The following is a 19,398-nucleotide window of genomic DNA, read 5'->3' as shown; positions in this document are numbered from 1 at the left end:
TCCTTTCTTTTTATGCATTAAAACCCATTAACTTTATCCACTGTATGAAGATAAAATATAAAACCAAGTTTTGCTTTAATCTTTCACTCTTACAGTTATTTCATCCCTCTTGGAAAATAATGGGTGAATGCACCCCATTTGGCTTAAAGCAACAGATCTATATCCAGTTAATTTGCGGATAAATATGGGCTTCTGCTATTGATGTTTCTTGATCCACACAAAGTGGTTATATTAATACTGAAACATTATTAATCAATAGGTAGCTCTTTAAAAATACATCACTAAGACTAGCCAATTATGTTTAAGTATATATCAAAGGCGGCAGAGCAATTTGACTTACGCTCATGGTCCATTAGAGAGTTCCAAACATTTTAATTATAAATATATTTTTATCTGCGGTGAAACTTACAAAGCAAATTTATATTTTTCATTCTGGCCTCAAGAAAATAAAAATCCCAAACTGATTCTTCAGGTTTTCAGTTGGTTGGTTTTTCATTCAGGAAAGGACAAAAATGTGCTTACGTTCAGCTTAGTCTCCTGAATTATAACTAAAACTGAGTGTTAGCTCATGCTGGTTTTAAGACAGCATGGTCTGTGTGATCACACAAGTTACAAATGCAAATAATGTCACTGAAGTGTGTAGTTCTGTTTAGTTTTATAACATTGATTAAGTATTGAATTTCAGTGAAATTGCATTATTTCCCCCTCTACCAAAGGAAAATCTGACCAAACCGTACAATCTACCTGTAAATTCTCAAAAATACGTGCCTTATTCAAAGAACATAGCCTATAATTTTGGGAAGCATACAATGTATTTCTTATACCTTGCTGAACATTTAAATACCTGTTTGAAATATAAAACCTACTCTGGACTATTTATGGAGTTGCTACTGGTGCTTCTGCTTTAGGAAAGGAATGTGTTGGCTGAAGTAAAGTATTGCATTGTGTTTTACAATCAGAAAGAAACTGTATATTTTCCTTTGAGATTATCATGCCATTCTTCATATAAAATTTCCTTCTTTAAGTAGACTATTTCCTCTCTGGCTCATGTCCCTCAACAATTACCCAGCATAAGCAATCTGTGGAGACTAGCATGAGGTGAGCCGATTGTCATTCAATGCCTGTGAAATCTTTAGGTGAACATTAGTCACTCTTTTAGACATGTTAGCTTGAAGTGGAAGCAGTCAATTATAGAGTAGAGGCTTTATGGCTACATTATTACCATCATACTATTAGGTTTTCGGCAGTAGCATTCTGTTTGATCGATCCATGCCAAGACATTGATGGATAGTTTTGTTCTTCAGATGTCATATATGTGGGACTTTTGTACGTTATTTGTTTATTGGTGCACTACTGTACTGTGGATATCTTTCCTTTCTGTATTATTCTAACTTTAACAGTTAATCGTAATTAATTTTATTTGAAGTTTTGTTGTTGATTTCAGTAGTGTTCTTAATCTTTTTTACACTCTTGAATTAGAGAGGAAATATACTATTGTATTGGCTGTGCGCTTAATCAGACGTGTAAGTTTCACAGTTGTACAGGGCCTTGGAGAGCAAGAGTTGTTGCTGATTGAGAAATGCGTGTGCATGGTGATATCCAATGTATAGTGAGTTCTGAGATTCTGTTCTCTCCTCGGGGCTTCTATGTGTTGTGCTTGTTTGCGTGGTTTGGGCTTTTTGTTATTTTATGTCTCTCTCATACATTACAATAATTTTATCACATCAGTAGCTTCAAGATATAGGTTTAGTTTAAATCCCAGGCTTAATCTGAATACCATATTTTAACTAAATATGTGGATTTGTAAGTATATTCAAAAGTAAAAATACTACTGTTGACACTAATCAGTAGTTATATAGGCAAACTCTGTTTTGGATTTGATGGGTACAGAGAAGCCCGTAAATGCAAAGAGCAAATATACATAGGGTGCTGTTAAATCTCATATTACCAACAGGAATGAGAAGAAACTCCTCATCAACCTGTTTGTAAGGGTCACTCATTCCAAGTACTGCCAGGATTTTCCTAAGTGTTGCAATCCATTCTCCAACAAATCAGGTAGAGGAAAAATGGGAAACTGAAGCTTACCAAAGTTTTCTGCACAGTTTGGTTAAACATCAGGGTTTCCAGACAGAAATTAACAATAAAAAGGCTCTGAACCCATTTCACATCCATGGCTTCAGTGACACAGAACATCAGAGCAAGTGCCATAAACTAGAGCTATGTTTATGTGAGCAAGTTCAGGCAGCTGTAGTCTTCCTATTACCACATCATATAGTGATCAGTGGGCTGTGTTATGTGCCAGAGGAATGGCTCTGCCACTGTACAGCTATCTGCAGCACTGTACTGGCTGCACCTGGCAGTGAAGGGAATGTGATTAATATTGTTAATACCAGTGAATTAGTATTTCAAACCCATCCATTTAGGTCAATACTGCACAAGTGTCTCAGCAGGATGCGAGCTGGGAAGTCCGACGGTCTGAATTCCCAGCAGCAGTAACACCTTTTACTTGAGCAGGAGTGCTAACATTGGAAAAAAAGTAATAATAGTTATTTGAGTAAGTGTTCTAGTTCTGATTGTATTATTCACTCTTAGTTCATCTCTTATCCATGTTCCTCCAGTGTCTCTTGGGCAGTGTTGCTAGCACTGCATAAATATAGTTCCCCACTCCAGAACTGGCTGCAATTCAGTAGTGTGTGTATGTGTGAAGTGACTCTGAATAAAACAGACTATTTAAATGTAAATAGTGTTGTCATTTTACTTAGTGAGGATCACTTCTAACTAAGTAGGAGGACATTCATTTTACTTTAGTGTTTGAACATTGAATTAATTAATTTTAGTATAACACTGGCCTTCTCTTTCAGTTGTTTTCACTTCTACATATGTGTGCATTCATGAGTTTGTAAACATATACATTAAACAAAAGTCAGAGTGATCCATATATATTTTAGAGTTAAAAAGGGAGCCAAGGAGAGTGTAAACTTATGCCCAGTTCAAGGTAGCACTTAATCAAATGCTTAGTTGATCTAAACAGGTTTAAAGCACAGGCTAAATCAGGGCAGAAAACCTGGACCCAGAGTTTAGCAAAGCAAAAGGAAGTCAAAATATTGTGTTCTGTGGGCTTCAGACTGGACACTGAATAACTGACAGCGGAGGCATAGGGTCAGCACCTCTAAAAAGAGACATGAGTGCTCTGTAGTTAGCAGTGAAGTCAAAATAATTTGATTTCCTGCTTGCCTGTTATTTTTAGGAAGAACTAAATTTTTACATTTGGAAAGAAAAAGAGAAGTTGGACATTTATAAGTGGTAAGTAAAGCCAAACCAGACTAGCTCAGGAAGAGGGATCAGTGGAGAACAGGGAAAAGACCAGAGCACTGAAGACAAATCAGAAAGAAACTTTTTATTGCCAAGTGTCATACGTGGCATAAGTGGCAGAGAAAGGTAGAGCAGACAGTAAGTAGTGGTCTAATTATTACTGTGGTTTAATTTATCATTTAGCATAATAATCCCAAGTTAATAAACTCCCAGTTGCATGTAGGTAAGTGCGTACATCCTAAATAGCTAGCTTGCCTTCATTCCGTACTGCTTTATCTCCTGAGCACACAGTAGGATTGTGACCATCATAATCTCTAAGTCAGTATCATATAATTTGCTTATTTCCAAAGTCTCTTGTTTTTCTTGTTCTATTAAGTGCACCTGCCTCAATACACAATGTCCTTGATCATTGGCTTTTGAAGTCTTAGCAATGAGACTTAAGTTGAAGTGAGCAGCATCACAGTGATTGCAGCTCTTACACGCTTCCTGAAGCTGATCTACAGCAAATCCATGAATAGACAAGAGGTAGCAGAGTTGCCCTCTTCACATTATGTTAAATTTATTTGTATTCAACAGGATTGCATTGGGACCAACTGATAGAGAAAAGAAGAGCAGCTGGTGGTGCATTAATGGAATGAGGCTCATATTGTTTAGTAGATAGGCCAGATAACTGCCCCAAATGGTTTTCGCTAGCAGCAAGGAAAGGAGGCGGTGATTCAGTGCCTCCGCAGCTGCTGTGACTTTTGCTGTTCTCTAACTGTATTGCTCTCCCTGCTGCCATGATGACATCCTTCACCTCACCCCTACTGCTGCTGTCAATTAATAGAGCATCTGTCCCATTTCTGTTACTGCTGCTTTCAGTGTGATTGTAGACAATTCTTTTACTTGTGCTAACGTACTTCTGTTGTGACCATAGAGACATCTGTGTCTACCTGACAGGAGTTGCAGGAGAGCTTTAGAGAAGGTGGAGCTTTCATCTTGTTATGCTGGAGGGAGTCTCTTTCCCCATTCTCTGCTTTCAAATATGTCCCGATTTATCCCATCAGCTGCTGTTGTCAGATTCAATTCACAATCACTTCTCCAGCCCCCTGTCCTCTCTTGATTTTCCTTCCAAAAGAGTAATACTACAGAATGAGCAGTATAATTTTTCTACTAAGGTCCTACGTACTTCGATTCTTTTTTCAGGTTATAACCATCAGGAGCAAGCTGCTGTCATAGATAAGCTAATATATACTTGTGCTGTAGAGAGTCAATGCGTGTAAAACATCCCTACCTACACAGGTATTGCTTGAGGCTGGAGTAAGCCATGCTTCAGCGACTCTTGAATTAACAGGTTATGGCTGTCTGTAGCGATATCCTGAGTACAACTCATATAGGAGCTCGTGGTTTATGAATTGTTTTGCTAATCTTTTTTCCCTAATCTGAGAATAAAATTGTGTGGATATCTAGAAAACAAAATTTGCAAAGAAAGAATTAGTAGACGGGGGAGGACTATCTTAAAAGAAGAGTGGAGAATGATGGTCTTTGAGAATTCAAAAAGCCATTGTTAAGAGAAAAGGAGTAAAATTAGGAAGGAAACAAGGAATTATGTTGCTGGAAGTAATAGATTAGATACCAGGAAAAAAATGTAATGGGATGTATAGAGAATAATGGAATGTTCTTTGGAGAGGCTGTGGAGTTACTGAAAAACAGGCTAAGCATAGGTTAGGCAAGTAATTAAGGTGTGAAGAGACCTTTGGAGGTCATTGAGGTCTCATGCAAAGCAGAGTAGTAGTACGACTTCCACCCTGTAGTCCTATCCAAACTGGTTTTCCAGTTTGACTGCAAGGATTAATTTGAGTGATTATTCCAAAAGGCTTGCTAAAGTCAATGTAAAGTGACACTGTGCTCTTCCTCTGTCCACTGAACCAGTCATCTCCATGAAGGCAGTCAGACCTGATTGGACCTTGGTAAATCCATGCTGACTGGTTTTCGTCACTTTCCTGTCCTTTAAGTACATGCATATGGCTCTAAGGAGGGCTTGCTCAATAATCATTGCTGCAGCTGAGGCTGACCCACCTGTTATTCCATGTATCCTTCTGTTTGCCCTCCTTGAAGTTATTTGTAACATTTGCCTTACTCCAGCCATCAGTAAGTTCCCTTGATCATCAAGACCTATGAAAAGGAGATCAGCCTCACAGGGACATTGGCCAGATCCTTGAGCACTTCTGCATTCATGCCCTCTGGTCCCATGGACTTGGGTACACCTAAGACAGCATCAGTCAGGCTTTGTTCTATGTATGGCTGGTATTGCTGGTATTAGACTTCCGAGGAAGAGTTGGGCTTTTATCTTGTGAAAAAAAAGTTGCTGTGGGTCATATTCACATCTTATTTTAAAAAGTAGAATAAAATAAATCCTACACATTAATTTCTATTTATGCACCACTTGCTGAGCCTTTACTTATGTTTTGTCCATGGACAAATTTCATGTGATGCCCCAATTTGGACATATGGATTTACATTTTTGTTTGTGCTATTGAAGTTGTGTCCATTTGTATGTGCATTTATAGGTTAGGTTGAGGGCTTTCTGTGCCCTTTTCCTGTTTGGGCAGACAGCATTCATGTTCCCACCTTTGACCTTTTTCTCTTTGGTTCACCTATTACTCTTTCTCTTGCTGTTAAGGAAAAGTGTGGTTTTGTATGTGCAAAAGCACCACTTTGTTCTTTTATATTAATATATTAAATACATTAATATTTAAATAGCATTTTTAAGATACTCTATTAAATAGAATTCTGTGTAATATATCTTCTATTTCTCACATTTTAACAATTTTATTATCTAATGAAATGAAAAAAGTAAACCAGAAAAATACAGTTTTATTGACAAAGCAATTCTTGGCATGTAGTTGAAACACTAAAATGCGTGTTGGAAAAATTCAAAATACTAAACCTCAAAACAGACCCTGTGTTTACATGTTATAACATTCATTATGGCTGAGACTGACATAGGACAAGATACAAAACAGTAATAATCGTAAGGTTAATGGTTCACATAGTTAAAATATCTAGTTGGTTTATTAAAATGCTCTAAAAATCCTCGTTACTAGTTTGAAATCCTAGTTATAGTCTGTTTTTCTCCTGAAAAATGTTTGGATGTTTTGCCTGAGTCTTCGTGAAAGTTCATTTCTTTTAAGTGTCTTTCCTCCTTTCATCAGACTTCTCATCTGTATCACCCTGAGCTCAGGTATCGCCTTAAGTGAGACCAAAACATTTGGACTCTCATGCTTATTATAAATACATTAGTAGCTACGTTGTGGAGTGAGACATGAAGTCAAATGCTATTGAAACATTCTATATACATATGTACACGCTTGTACAAATATGTGTGCATATATATGAGAAAGATCTAGGCCATTTTAAAGTAAGAATATACTGTGTTGTCAGAGTGTATAACTGTAGAACTCCTCCGATTTTGGTGCGCCAGTGTAAAGCAAAAGCTCATGTTGAAGCTAGTGTGGTTATTAAAAATACTGTGTTCAGAGCCAAGAACCTTTCCTTGTCCAAAATCTGGTTATTTCAGGTTTGGGTGTCGGAGCTGAGAGCATATCTGGCCCCTTCTTTTCTGTAACTGGCATGACTTCAGGAATAAATCAGTTGTTAGTGAGCAGAGAAAGGACTTTGGAATTTCCTGCACTCCTGCTGTGTAGATTCAAATGCTATGTTTAAATAATGGATGAAGCTAAGATTATTATAATTGATCATTGTATGATTTATATGGAGTAATTATAACTAGGTTGAGAAAGAATTTTCAAAAGCTAGTTTCCTGGTAGCCAGAGCCATTAAATAACAGTGTGCTGCCAAAACAAAAATTAGGTGGGAACATAGCCACAGAGTTCAGAATGTCTGTCCTCCACCTGATTTATGACTATCCTTATGATGACAGTATCAGTGGTGTTTTCTTATTAGGAACAGTAAGAGCTGTTTGAATTGTTTTTCTTATCTTTCTAAGAGAACTCTGCATTGTTTTAAGCTTAGTCAAGCGTAATAACTGGAAAACTGCAAAAATCTAGTGTATAACAAAGCCGAAAGGTGCAAGAGGTTGAAAAGGTTAATTAAAAGTGTAATGGTCACATTTACTGAGACAGTCCAATTAATCACTTTATTCCAGTGGTCAGTCATGTGATGCAGAAACCATTGCTACAGATAACTGCTTTCTAGTGCTGGCACACGTGGTCTGTGTTCATAAAATGTGTATTTTTATACACATGGAAATTCAACTTTTTATTTTAAGCTGCTTTTATTTATCTGAAAATATTTGAAAATAGTAGCTGATGTTTAACCCTGTACCCTCACATGATATTTTCCCAAGCACTACTGCCTCTGAACAGTATAGGAGGACCATTGCCCCCTTGATACTTGTAGTCTTACAGCCCCGCGGGAGGTTTGCTTACAGCTTAATGGGGTTGGAGGTATAGAAGAAATAAAGCACTAGAAATACATCATTATGTAATGTGATCTCTCTGAAACAGTGTGTATGACCAACAAAGTGAATTCTCAAGTGTCAACAAGCACATGTAAATGTAATTTTTACCACGCCGAGTGGAAAAAAGGCAAAAAGAACCTTGAAGGATCAATTACAAGGGTCATAACCTTGTATTATCTGATTTGCTATAATATTCACACAAGCTTTATTGGAATGGAACATAAATTTGAAAAATAGTGAGATTAGAAAGGATTGAAATGCTAGAGCAAAGAGCTAGAAGCTTTCTCCTGGTTTATTTTGCTGGGGCAGCACTTTAGAGGGAGCCCATTATAAGCAGGAGAACAGTAGTTATGTTAACGTGGTAATTAATCAAGTCTGAGGAAAAGGGGAAACAAGTTGTGAATTCAATTCTGCAGTAATAAAAAGAAATACTGAAAGTTGCCCTGTAAATTGGCATGACTTTGGTAAACAGTCCCTCACTGTGTCTTGAGAACTTGCATGCAGTAAATCACTTCACATGGCAACCATGTAGGTTTGCCTGTTTTCCCAGGTTTATTCTGTATTTCCATGTGTGTTCTTTCTCAATTACACTGACGTAGAATTAAGCTAATAATAAAATACTGAACTATATACCATGAGAGCATATGCCGTAACAGATTTTCTCTCATATTTTAAGGGAAAATTAATTAGAAGAACCCAGCCGAAACTGTGATAATAGCCTTCCACATCACAAAAACAGCCTTTGACTTAATACAGAGCATGAATTGTGTATGGGATGACCAAGATCATTCCCTCAGAAAAAAAGTATATTCTGTATATGGTCCTAGTCATGCATAATCCATACCAAATGCTAGTGCAGTGTAGACATAGAATCATAGAATCTTAGCATTCCTTCCCTCCAGCGTATCAACAGAACCACACAGCTTGGTGTCATCGGCAAACTTGCTGAGGGCACACTCAATCCTATTGTCCATGTCAGCGACAAAGATGTTGAACAAGACCGATCCCAACACCGATCCCTGAGGGACACCATTCATTACTGGTCTCCAGCCGGACATTGAACCGTTGACCACAACTCTTTGCATGCAGCCATCCAGCCAGTTCTTTATCCACTGAGTGGTCCACCTATCAAATTGATGACACTCCAATTTAGAGACAAGGATGTCGTGTGGGAGAGTGTCGAACGCTTTGCACAAGTCCAGGTAGATGACGTCAACTGCTCCATCCCTGTCCATGACCTTTACACCCTAAAACTCTCTATGGTAGAACTGAAATCATCGGTGCACTAATGTGAGTAACAGTGACTGGGTTAGTTTGCAACAATTGGAAGTTTCTTTGTTTAGCAGTCTCTGATTTTATTAATACATTTCTGTCTCCTGCATGATATACCTTGGAGGGAAGAAGTAAAAGAGTTAAAGAACCAAATTCTTTGACTTAGATTATTGACAGCTCAGAACTCTAGTGAATAAAACTGATTTAACTGTGCTGGCATGAATATAATGCAGAACTGCTGTCCTCAGTGCCATGTGGAAAGCTAGGGGGACCCTGGTATAACCTCTCATTAGATTTGTAGCAGAAATGAAAGGTGATAGATCAGGATATTTGTGTGAGTGAAGACAGAAGGAATTTCAGCAGCAGACCGCAATATTGTTAGCTCTGGGGAGCAGGGTTTCCTCTCCCTTCCTGCTTTTGTGGAACAAAACTTTAAACCAGTTCACTGTAGGGTTATAAGGCTTTCCTTTTAGATAATGTGCGAGTTGAGCATATGTCCCTCAGCAGATGTCCCTGGCCACAGGGCTCAGCCACCTTTGAGTTTTCTGCTCAGCCTGGTTACATTCCTCCCCAGAAAATAGTGAAAGTTATCAAAGGAAATCTTAAGACACCATTTCTCCCATTTCTCATCAACACATATCCAGCATGGAAGTTGCAATCTCTTGCAATCTTTATCTGCACCACGAAATGGTCAGCTAAAGGTAGCAGGTTCCAACTGTAAATGGAGACGAGAGTCCCACCTAGTAAGAGCTGTGATTCCATGTTGAACTTGGGCAGTGCAAAATGCAGTAAATACGGCATGTGGCCTTCTTAGAATTAAACTTCCAAGAACAGACCGAGAGATAGATTTATCCACTAAAAGTCAGGAGCCTCTGCTTCCAGATGATATCTAAAATCCTTAGCAAGGTGCTCAGGACGCTTATAAAGTGCACAGGGATTGATTAACCAACTGACAAAACCCCCCTGCACAATGAATGTGTAAATGGACAATAAGAAACACAAAAACTGAGGTTTGCTGGAGGACTTTGGACCCAAGGGGCCGGATTCACACCCCCAGGCAGGTGCATCTGTCCGTGCAGAAATCAGCATATACTTCTGTGAGTAGCGGGCAGCTTGTCTTTTAATGGGCACCTAGCAGAATATGTCATGATGCTTTACTCATTAAGTTTGCAGACAAAATAGTCTTTGGGGAAGTGGGATGCCTTTGCTCTCTGCTCTTCTCTTATGGGTTTTCACAAAGCCTGGGAGGGTACCCTATGGATTAGGCGGTAGCTTAGTCTGGAAGGAAGGGGAGGAGTTGTAGTATAGAAAGGGTTATGTTTTTTAGAGGGGCTTAGAAGAAGAGAGCACAAGTGGGATCACGCCTCCACAGGCTTACAATTAAGGGAGTAATCTTCAGGGCAGGGAATCCTGGTTTCCAGTCATTGCTCTTGCAAGAAAAACAACTCTCTTTCCTGGGTGCAGGCCAGAACCCAGCAGTCTGTCTCCCAGAGAGAGCTCTCATCCTTGGCCTGAAGCATCGTGCTCTCTCCTGTGCTTTGCAACATGAACTATTTTCCTGTGTACCTTCCTGAGAACACTCTATGATGAGACGGTTTGAGAACCCTTGTGGGAAATGAGAACAGTGGTTCTGAATCTCCATGTTAAGGATGGCATTGAACTAAACCCTTCTAGATCCCAACTGATGATTCACTAGTGGAATCTCATAAAAACAAGGGCCAGGATGTTTTGAAAAAGACTTAGGGTGTAGCAGTTATGCATAACATGGTTGCTGAGTGATGAACACTTCCAAATGAAGTCTGTTGGCTCATACTAACTAACCAATGCAAATGTTGATCCCTGTAGGGCTTGTACAGGAGACTGTCTTTACCTCCTCAAACAGATTTATGATGTATTCAGAAAAGAATTTTAGGGACCTGTGGAATTCATGTTATCAAAGACTTACATGTCTGACCAGGAGTGTAAAATGTTCCAGCTTCAGTCTCAGGAACCTAAAGTCTCAGTTTAGCTGATTTTGTTTGATTAGGTCCTTTTGTTGCTGTAGCCTTGGGTTGTGCCTTTCTGCACACAGGAGTCAGCCTCATCCTTGTCACCTTGTGAAGGCGACTGTAGTTTCAACATGTATCTTGTCGTATTCTGTAATACTCTGAAAGCCCTGGTTATGGCTGAAATTGCATTGTCTTCAATTTAAAAGGTAAAGCACCTGCTTATTATGATTATGGAAAAGGTCTGCAGTAGGCCAGACTGTTCTCTAAATGCTGATGAGCAAGAAAACAAGTAGAACCCCAGAATAATATGTGTATATATCAGTTTCATGATGTCTCAGGGCTGACTCGTTTTTTCTTCGCCATTTGGGATTAGAAATAATTTGTCCAGGAAAATGGTAGCATATTTGAATCCATTAAAATGCAGATGACAATATTGTGTATGCTTTCCTTATTTTTTAATCTGCTCTTCTTATAAAGCAGAAGTACTTTGGTGAGCCCCATGGCAGCACTTTTGTTAAAGTGGGATTGTGGTTCTCCTTTTTATTCTGGTCAGTTTTTGGTTCCTATATGCCATATTCTGTGTCTGTATTGGAGTAGGCCCATACCCATGTGGTCACCTCTATTACTTTGTAATTTTGCTTTCCATAACATTAACATTTATCGCTCTCTTTACAGCATTCCCTTCACTAAAACACTTAGAAAACCTACTAATGCTAATTACTTGAAAACAGTAAAGGTAATTTTAAATAGCAGCTTCAGTAAATTGCTTTTTATGTGCTGTAAGAAAATGGAAAACTAAGTGTCCATTTTGCTATTTAGTAAGAATGTTATAGAACAAGTAGTAGTCTTTTTGCTCCTTCCATCTAGTGGGAGCATGAATAAGAGCCTCCCAATATCCACTGAGAATCCCTTCTTGTGTCCCATGGTGTTAACAGGAGTTGAGGAGAGAGCCAAAGGCTCAGTAGGTGCAGATATAAAATAGAAATGGAAATGCAAGAGAGATGAAAGATTAAGGTGAAGAGTCTGTGAAAGAGGGTGAAGCATAAGGAAGATCACACAGGGCAGGGAAAGCCCTATTAAAACTTCAGAAACATCTCTGGATAAAAGACTTGAGTGTTTTCTGGCTCTTTCTGGTGTTGTATGGGTCCAGAACCACTGCATCTGTAATAATGTTGGGCCAGGGTGAGGGGGGAATTCAGGAAATAGCTAACATCAAAGTGGTTGCACCTTATACTGTAATACAAGGCCTGCTTTTTCATCAGTAAAATTTATCAGAAAGATGTTTCTCACCTTGCATGCACATATTACATGTACAGTAGAAGAGCTCTGAGCCAGTGATCCATGTAAAGGTAAGTTAGTATCAGTAAGCCAGTTACTGCTACCCAAGAGTTTGGCATGTAGTGTACAGCAAACTGCTGGTAGAGTCTGTTTTCAGGCATCCCAGCTCTGTGGATACTGGGAGCTGCTGCTTTCCCACCAAGGCAGCAGCTCCACGACTCTGCCTGCACCACATCAGGGTAGCACCCACAGCAGCAAAGCAGCTCTCAGCTGCTGCTGGGCCCCTTGCCATGGGTGTGAACCGGTGCCTCACACACAGGCATGAGGCATCACTTATCACCTGCCTGGAAGTAACTTACTTCAGAGTCTGCAGTGATTTGGCAGGAGTGGAGAGCTGCATGATTTGGCAGAGGTTTCCAGAATGGGCCCAAGGCAAAGCAGACTTTGGAGAGAGGAAGCTCTGGGTGCGGAAATGGTGATGTGAAGAAATCATTACTTGTCCTGGGCTGCTGCTTTGATCTCCCTCTATCCGTATCCAAGTGTCCCAAGAGGGTGGAAACTGAGAAACTATCTCCTTACACAAACCTTTCCCAAAGGATGCTGGCAGGAAAAGTAGCTCTGGATTAGATCCATTTGCTCTTAACGTAGTCAGTACCTAGTAAGAGCCAAACTCCTGCCTGTCTTAATAATTTAAGCTTTGCAGAACAGAAGCTGGTTGAAATTTTGACCTTATGCATTACTGTTGCGTAAGTAATCCTCAGGAACACTCTCAGTGTGGTTAACTGTTTGTAGTTACCGCAGGATTTAGGAATAATTATGTTGTACTTTTGCAATAAATGAAGGATAGAGTGTGTTCTGGGTTGCAAATTTTGCACTAAAACATGGTTTAAAACATTGGGACAAGTTGGTATTAATGAGATGAGGTGGTTTAGACAGTTTCGTGTCACTCAAATGCAGTTGGTGCATAACTCTGACATGTTGTATGTAGTCTTGGTTTTTAAGGGTAAAAGTCATTTGTATAATGTGATGATAAATATAAGCCAGAAACAATACCTGGGGACATATGTTTCAGAATAGACAAGGCGAGTGGCATGTTACAGCCAGGGCTAGTTTAAAAAACAACCAGAAAAACCCCATGGTCCATGTTCAGAGTTGACATGTAAAGGAATGTGAGTCTTGGGTATATATAAATTCCATGAAAGATGTGAATATGTGTAACTTGTTTGTGAACAATTTGCAGCTAATTCAACTTTCATCAAAGATAACTTTCAGTGCTGTTTGTGCTGTCAGTGAATTGACTTCTGCTCTACTTTTTAAAGAGATTGATTAACCTGTCTCTTTTGATTTTTGAGGTGTTCATATTCACAGTGTTTTTTAATTCTGTAGCAGCATTTGCTACAATTTAGTCCCTTAATGAAAATAATATCTATGATTATCAGCAAAGAGGTGCTTTATTATGTCTTGGTTGTTCTTTAAAGCATGCTTTATAATGTATCACACAGCAAGCTGATGTCTGTTCATATTGCAATGCCCCATTCGGAGCTCTTCCACAGAATCTTGTTTTGAAGAGTGGAATTCAGCAGTTGACTCCAGGCACAAATAACCATGTAATTACTCTGCAATCACACAGTAATTAGCATGTGCTATTCATATATTGCATAATTATATGCCCTGCAGATTACATAGTAATTATATTTGTACTAAACATATAATTCTATATACTGTATTAAGAGAAAACTTTGCGAGTTCATAGTTAAGATTATAGTTGGATGTTAATGTAGTACAACATTTTATATAGATGTGTTACAATTTTTCTGAGAGGGTTGTATTTTGGATATCTGCTGCATCTGGTGTTGCTTGATCTGTGGGAGGCTGCTATTGAAAGAAATGTTTGGCTCTGTTAAATGTCACATGTTTATAATTCTGTAATTTATGAAGGTAAGAAGCAAAAAGTTGCAGTTTATTGTGCAAGAATTTTATTGTGCGAGATTGGGAAGGACTTGGAGTGTGAATGTTAAATGTACAAAGTTTAAATGTATGAACCTCCTGAATGTAGTTGCAGTATTTTGCTAGAATGAAAAACAAATCTAATGCTACTTATGCATTGCGTTATTTCTGGATAGAATCACAGAATAATTAGGTTGGAAAGGACCTTAAGATCATCTAGTTCCAACCCCCTCTGTCCAACCTGATTTTGAACACTGCCAGGGATGGAGCATTCACAACCTCCCTGGGCAACCCATTCCAGTGCCTCATCACCCTTACAGTAAAGAACTTCTTCCTTATACCCAATCTAAACTTCCCCTGTTTAAGTTTTAAACCCATTACCCCTTGTCCTATCACTACAGTCCCTAATGAATAGTCCCTCCCAGCATCCCTATAGGCCCCCTTCAGATACTGGAAGGCTGCTATGAGGTCTCCACGCAGCCTTCTCTTCTCCAGGCTGAACAGCCCCAACTTTCTCAGCCTGTCTTCATATGGGAGGTGCTCCAGTCCCCTGAGCATCCTCGTGGCCTCCTCTGGACTTGTTCCAACAGTTCCATGTCCTTTTTATGTTGAGGACACCAGAACTGCACACAATACTCCAGGTGAGGTCTCACAAGAGCAGAGTAGAGGGGCAGGATCACCTCCTTTGACCTGCTGGTCACGCTCCTTTTGATGCAGCCCAGGACATGGTTGGCTTTCTGGGCTGTGAGTGCACACTGCAGCCGGCTCATGTTCGTTTTCCTCATTGACGAACACCCCCAAGTCCTTCTCCTTGGGCTGCTCTGAGTCTCTTCTCTGCCCAACCTGTAGCTGTGCCTGGAATTGCTCCGACCCAGATGTACAACCTTGCACTTGGCATGGTTAAGACACATGGAGGAGTAGAGGTGTATATATGTGTATAGCTCTATAATGCTGAGTATGTGCTATCATCCAAGGCTCATCTTGGACACAGTCAGTTCAAGCAAGTGCAGTACCTCAGTGGAGAGCATCTACCAGGCTGCATCTTCTTTTTCTGGCCATGGAAAACCAGAAAAGGTTGATGGTCCTCATCTGGGAATGAGCAGTAGCATAGAAGAAAAATCAGAGGAGTGGCATTGAGTTGTAGAAGGGCCTTGGATTTAGTTTATAGGAAAAGCTGGAATATCTGTTAAGAAAGGTTTCTAAGAGGAACTTAGAGCTTTAGGTCATTGGAGATGTTTTATGTTTGGCCAACCCCCCTAGGATGTTGCTGCAGAGTTTTAGTTATTTGCAAAGTGTTTTGTTCAGCCTGCAAAATCTGCAGCAACGGGAAGTTAATGTATTTTCTTAGATCTGTGATGTTGGCATTCCTAATATCCAGAGCAGCATTGCGATTATTCTTAATTGAATTTTGCATTCTAATTCCAGTTGCATTCATTTTCAACTGAAGCATATATTGGGTTTTAATATCTGGATAAAGTATTGCAAAATTAAATGTGTAATTATAGCCTTAACTTTTATCTGAGTTTTTTTTTTTCTATAACTGTTGTAGGGGAGAATGTGTTAGGTTTTTTTTCAGTTATTAACTCTACATCAGCTTCCTCAAACCTTGTAAACTCATAAAACTTCCAGGGTTCAGGTGGCATCTATAGATCTCATATAAGTGTCTTTAACTGTGGAGCTTACAGGCCTTGTGGGTGGTCTTAGATATCTCACAGTCATAAGGCTGCACCTGCTTCCCTTTCTGCCTGGGTGGGCTGTTCTCATACCTAATAGTAACAGGCATGCGGTTTTTACATTCTGCAGGGTACATGAATTACATTTAAATATTGTTACTTGTTGTAGACACTGAATGTCATTTATACTGTTCAAGGAGAAAATAAGAAATGCCAGAGCTGCACAAAACCAGAGTCGGGAGCCCGCTTGCTGTGCCCTTGTGTGATGGGCTAAGCATATCCCAACCAACTTACCAATGGTTTTAATAGCTTTTTATTGAGGCCAAGTGTTGCCCTGTATTCATCCTGCATGTCTGCTACAAGGAAGATGAAGTACAGCCTGCCCAGTGTAATGGTCATTTATTTGCCAGCATTCTCTTTGTAACACGTGCTTGTGCTCTTGCTTATTTGTTAAACCATCACTCTTAAGAAACTTAAAGACTGGTCACAGTTTCTGGCACTGAGGGTTGTACAGGTAACAAATATATTAATCAGGATCTCATTGACAGTGAAACAAACAGAAAAAAAAACATCAAACCACCATATAAATGTGCCGCATTTCTCACTGCTGTTGTGTTGTTTTTTCTAGTGGAGCCAGTACTTTCAAAGGGGAACAATTGCTTGGATGCAGCAAAAGCTTGTAACCTAAATGATACCTGCAAGAGGTTCAGATCTGCTTACATAACCCCCTGCACCAGCAGCACGTCTAATGAAATCTGTAACAAGCGGAAGTGTCATAAGGCCCTCCGGCTATTTTTTGACAAAGTCCCCCCAAAGCACAGCTACGGGATGCTCTTCTGCTCCTGTCGAGACGTAGCCTGTACAGAAAGGAGACGACAGACTATTGTTCCTGTGTGTTCATATGAGGACAGGGAGAAACCAAACTGCCTGAATTTACAAGAATCCTGCAAGAAGAATTACATCTGCAGGTAAGATAGCACATGGCAAGGGAGTGATTAATGAGGCACCAGAGAGAAACTTTTTGGTACTGCTGGATTTGCCAGGATTAAGAGTCAGAATACTCAGTAGGGAAAAGAATGAGTCAAGGGGAAAAAGCAAATGCCTCTGACATCCATAGTGGACTAACAAAAACCTGCATTTAGTTACAGTGTGTGCCTTCTCCAGAACTGTTCACAGCTACTCCCTCGTGTAACAGGGGAATCTTTAAACCTCCAGTTTATATTTTACATGTTTTTGTTGGAAACATTTTCTCATTGGTGTCTCTATGAAATGGTGTCTCAGGTCTCAGAATGTTTTTTGTGTCCCATTAGTGACCAGGTGACATAAAAAAATGATTCATTATAATGAGGTTTATTTGCATAGTAATAGTAAATTATGTTTTTATTTGCATTGTAATAGTAAATGAGTGTGGACACTAACAATTGTGAACACAGGCCACATGCTGGAGTTTATAAATGGTCATCATAGACTACTCGTGGGGTTTTCTCTTCATTGGAAGAAAAGAAGGAGTCCACATTTGTAGACTAAATCCCACTGTCTTCATAGAGCTGTTTTGGCCTTGGAATTGTTTTATCTTCCCTGCCCTGACAACAGTGCTGGGCTCATACAGCTGGAGGGTCATTGATTCAATGACCCAATTCCCAGCCTCTTTCCTCTGTGTGTTGAGGATGGGGAGGCAGCACAGAGCCCTGCTTCGTGGGACAGGCTGGGTCCTTTCACCGTCATTGAGCTCCCTGCAGGCTGTCACACAGCACTCACTCACTGGCTACAGGACCTCCTCTACCCTTAGGAAATGCTTTATTCCTACTTAGCATTGTGTATGTTTGTATAAGAACGTTGCTATGCTAATGTCATATTTATGAAGTTTACGCCCAAGAGTCTTGCTCATTTCTAATATGTAAATTCCTTGTAGATTATCCAGTTCTGTGAATTAGTAAATAAGGAAATAAGCACTATTGTGAAATGTCAGAGGCACTGAATAGATGATATAAATCTTAGTACATATTTACATATGCCTGGTAGAATATTTATGTTGAAGTTTGTTTATGAGGATGTCCACTGCTGATCTTAACCATTTAGCTGTAGCACCTCAGATGTGCCTGGGTGTTGTTCAGAGATGAGGAGGCAAGCAGTGCCCTACCCTTGATGGCTTAGGGGAAATCTGGAGCCAGTTTGATCCAAATGAAAGTATATTTAAATGAGAGCAGGGTTCTCATTTTAGTCCTGTGAGTTGCATCCAGCACCTTCATAGCTGATGCTTTTGCAGTTTATGAAAGCTGGGATACATGTAGTCTCAGGTACCTGTTTTCCATGTTGTGCCATTAGTCTTTTTGCTTATACATATTGACTTCCCTCTGCACAGGTCCTGTTAATTAGTAGAGTTACAGTGCCTTTACTGTGTTTTCTGCCAAACTTCCATTGCATTACAGTGCCAATGAATTGGGGAGAGAGGATTTTACAGGAAGATTTGCTATTATTCAGGCTGCATTCAGGAATTACTTAGTTAAATTAATGCCATTACTTGTCTCATGACTGTGTTTTCTTTGGTCAGCTTTGATCTAATGTTGTCTCAGCAGCTAAGTTTTTAATGGCATTTTGTTTAATTTGACTTTATGAGTCTGGTGTTGTATGCTTTCTCCATTACAATACTGCAGAGGAAAGCCTAGTAAACCTCTGCTCCATTGTCGTGAGTTGCAGCCAGCACTGCGGTGAAAATGGTTTCTTTACAGGTCCTATCGTGTGGCTTCTTTTGCTTCAAAATGACTAGACATTTGTCTCTTCCGAGGCTCAGTGAAACCTTGATTGTGAGAGTGAGGGACAGCACTGGGTCTGCGGGTCTGCAGCACAGTCAGTGAGTGCAGCGCTTAGGTTCTAACGCCTGGAGGTAAAGCAAACTTGATAGTGTTGCTGAGAGTCATCTCGTGTAGGTATTCATACCTCCTGGGCTATCTAAATTGTTAGTGTGTTTAATACCTTCCCTCTCTCCTGGAGAAGAGGAATCAGTAGCAGAGCTGTTCCAGCCTGTCCTGAGTATGATGAAAGATGCTTTGTCTCTGTGACTTGTGCACTTAGAGAGAGTTGGCATGATTTGTCCTGCAGGAGAACAGGGTCTTGGGCAGGGCAAGAGAGAAAAGGGGAAGATCTTCCTCCTTGCTATTAAAAGTATTGGCACTGATAAATATCAGTCCTCATAGTAATTCCAGAGATGTTAAGAATAATTAAAAGGAGTAGTCAGTAGTATTCCACCTCTCATAGCTTCTACTTCATTTTGAAATCAGAAAGAGTATCTAAATGGGAGAATAATTTGAGAATATGTTCTGCCTACTGTGAAACCGAGTCATTTAGAAACTATTATTTGTGTGCCTATTAATTCTATCAAAGCTGCTTCGTAATGCTGGTTAAGACACGGGGGACAAGTTCTAAAGGGTTTCTGGAATTACACTCACAAATGGTTTATGAATGTTGC

At 39.7% G+C, this 19,398-nt stretch overlaps 1 protein-coding gene across 1 annotated transcript in view; it reads left to right on the top strand.

Annotated features, from left to right (window-relative positions):
- Positions 1 to 19,398, top strand: part of GFRA1 (GDNF family receptor alpha 1) — a 136,321-nt gene that overhangs the window by 65,060 nt on the left and 51,863 nt on the right. The window contains 1 exon segment of the mRNA XM_034061982.1: positions 16,561 to 16,900. Coding sequence (XP_033917873.1) covers positions 16,561 to 16,900 — 340 coding nt within the window.

Source organism: Melopsittacus undulatus, chromosome 4, assembly GCF_012275295.1.
Source record: "Melopsittacus undulatus isolate bMelUnd1 chromosome 4, bMelUnd1.mat.Z, whole genome shotgun sequence".
In the NCBI taxonomy this organism is placed as follows: Eukaryota; Metazoa; Chordata; class Aves; order Psittaciformes; family Psittaculidae; genus Melopsittacus; species Melopsittacus undulatus.
Note: the sequence above shows the minus strand (reverse complement) of the source record. Positions and strands in the feature narration are given on the sequence as shown.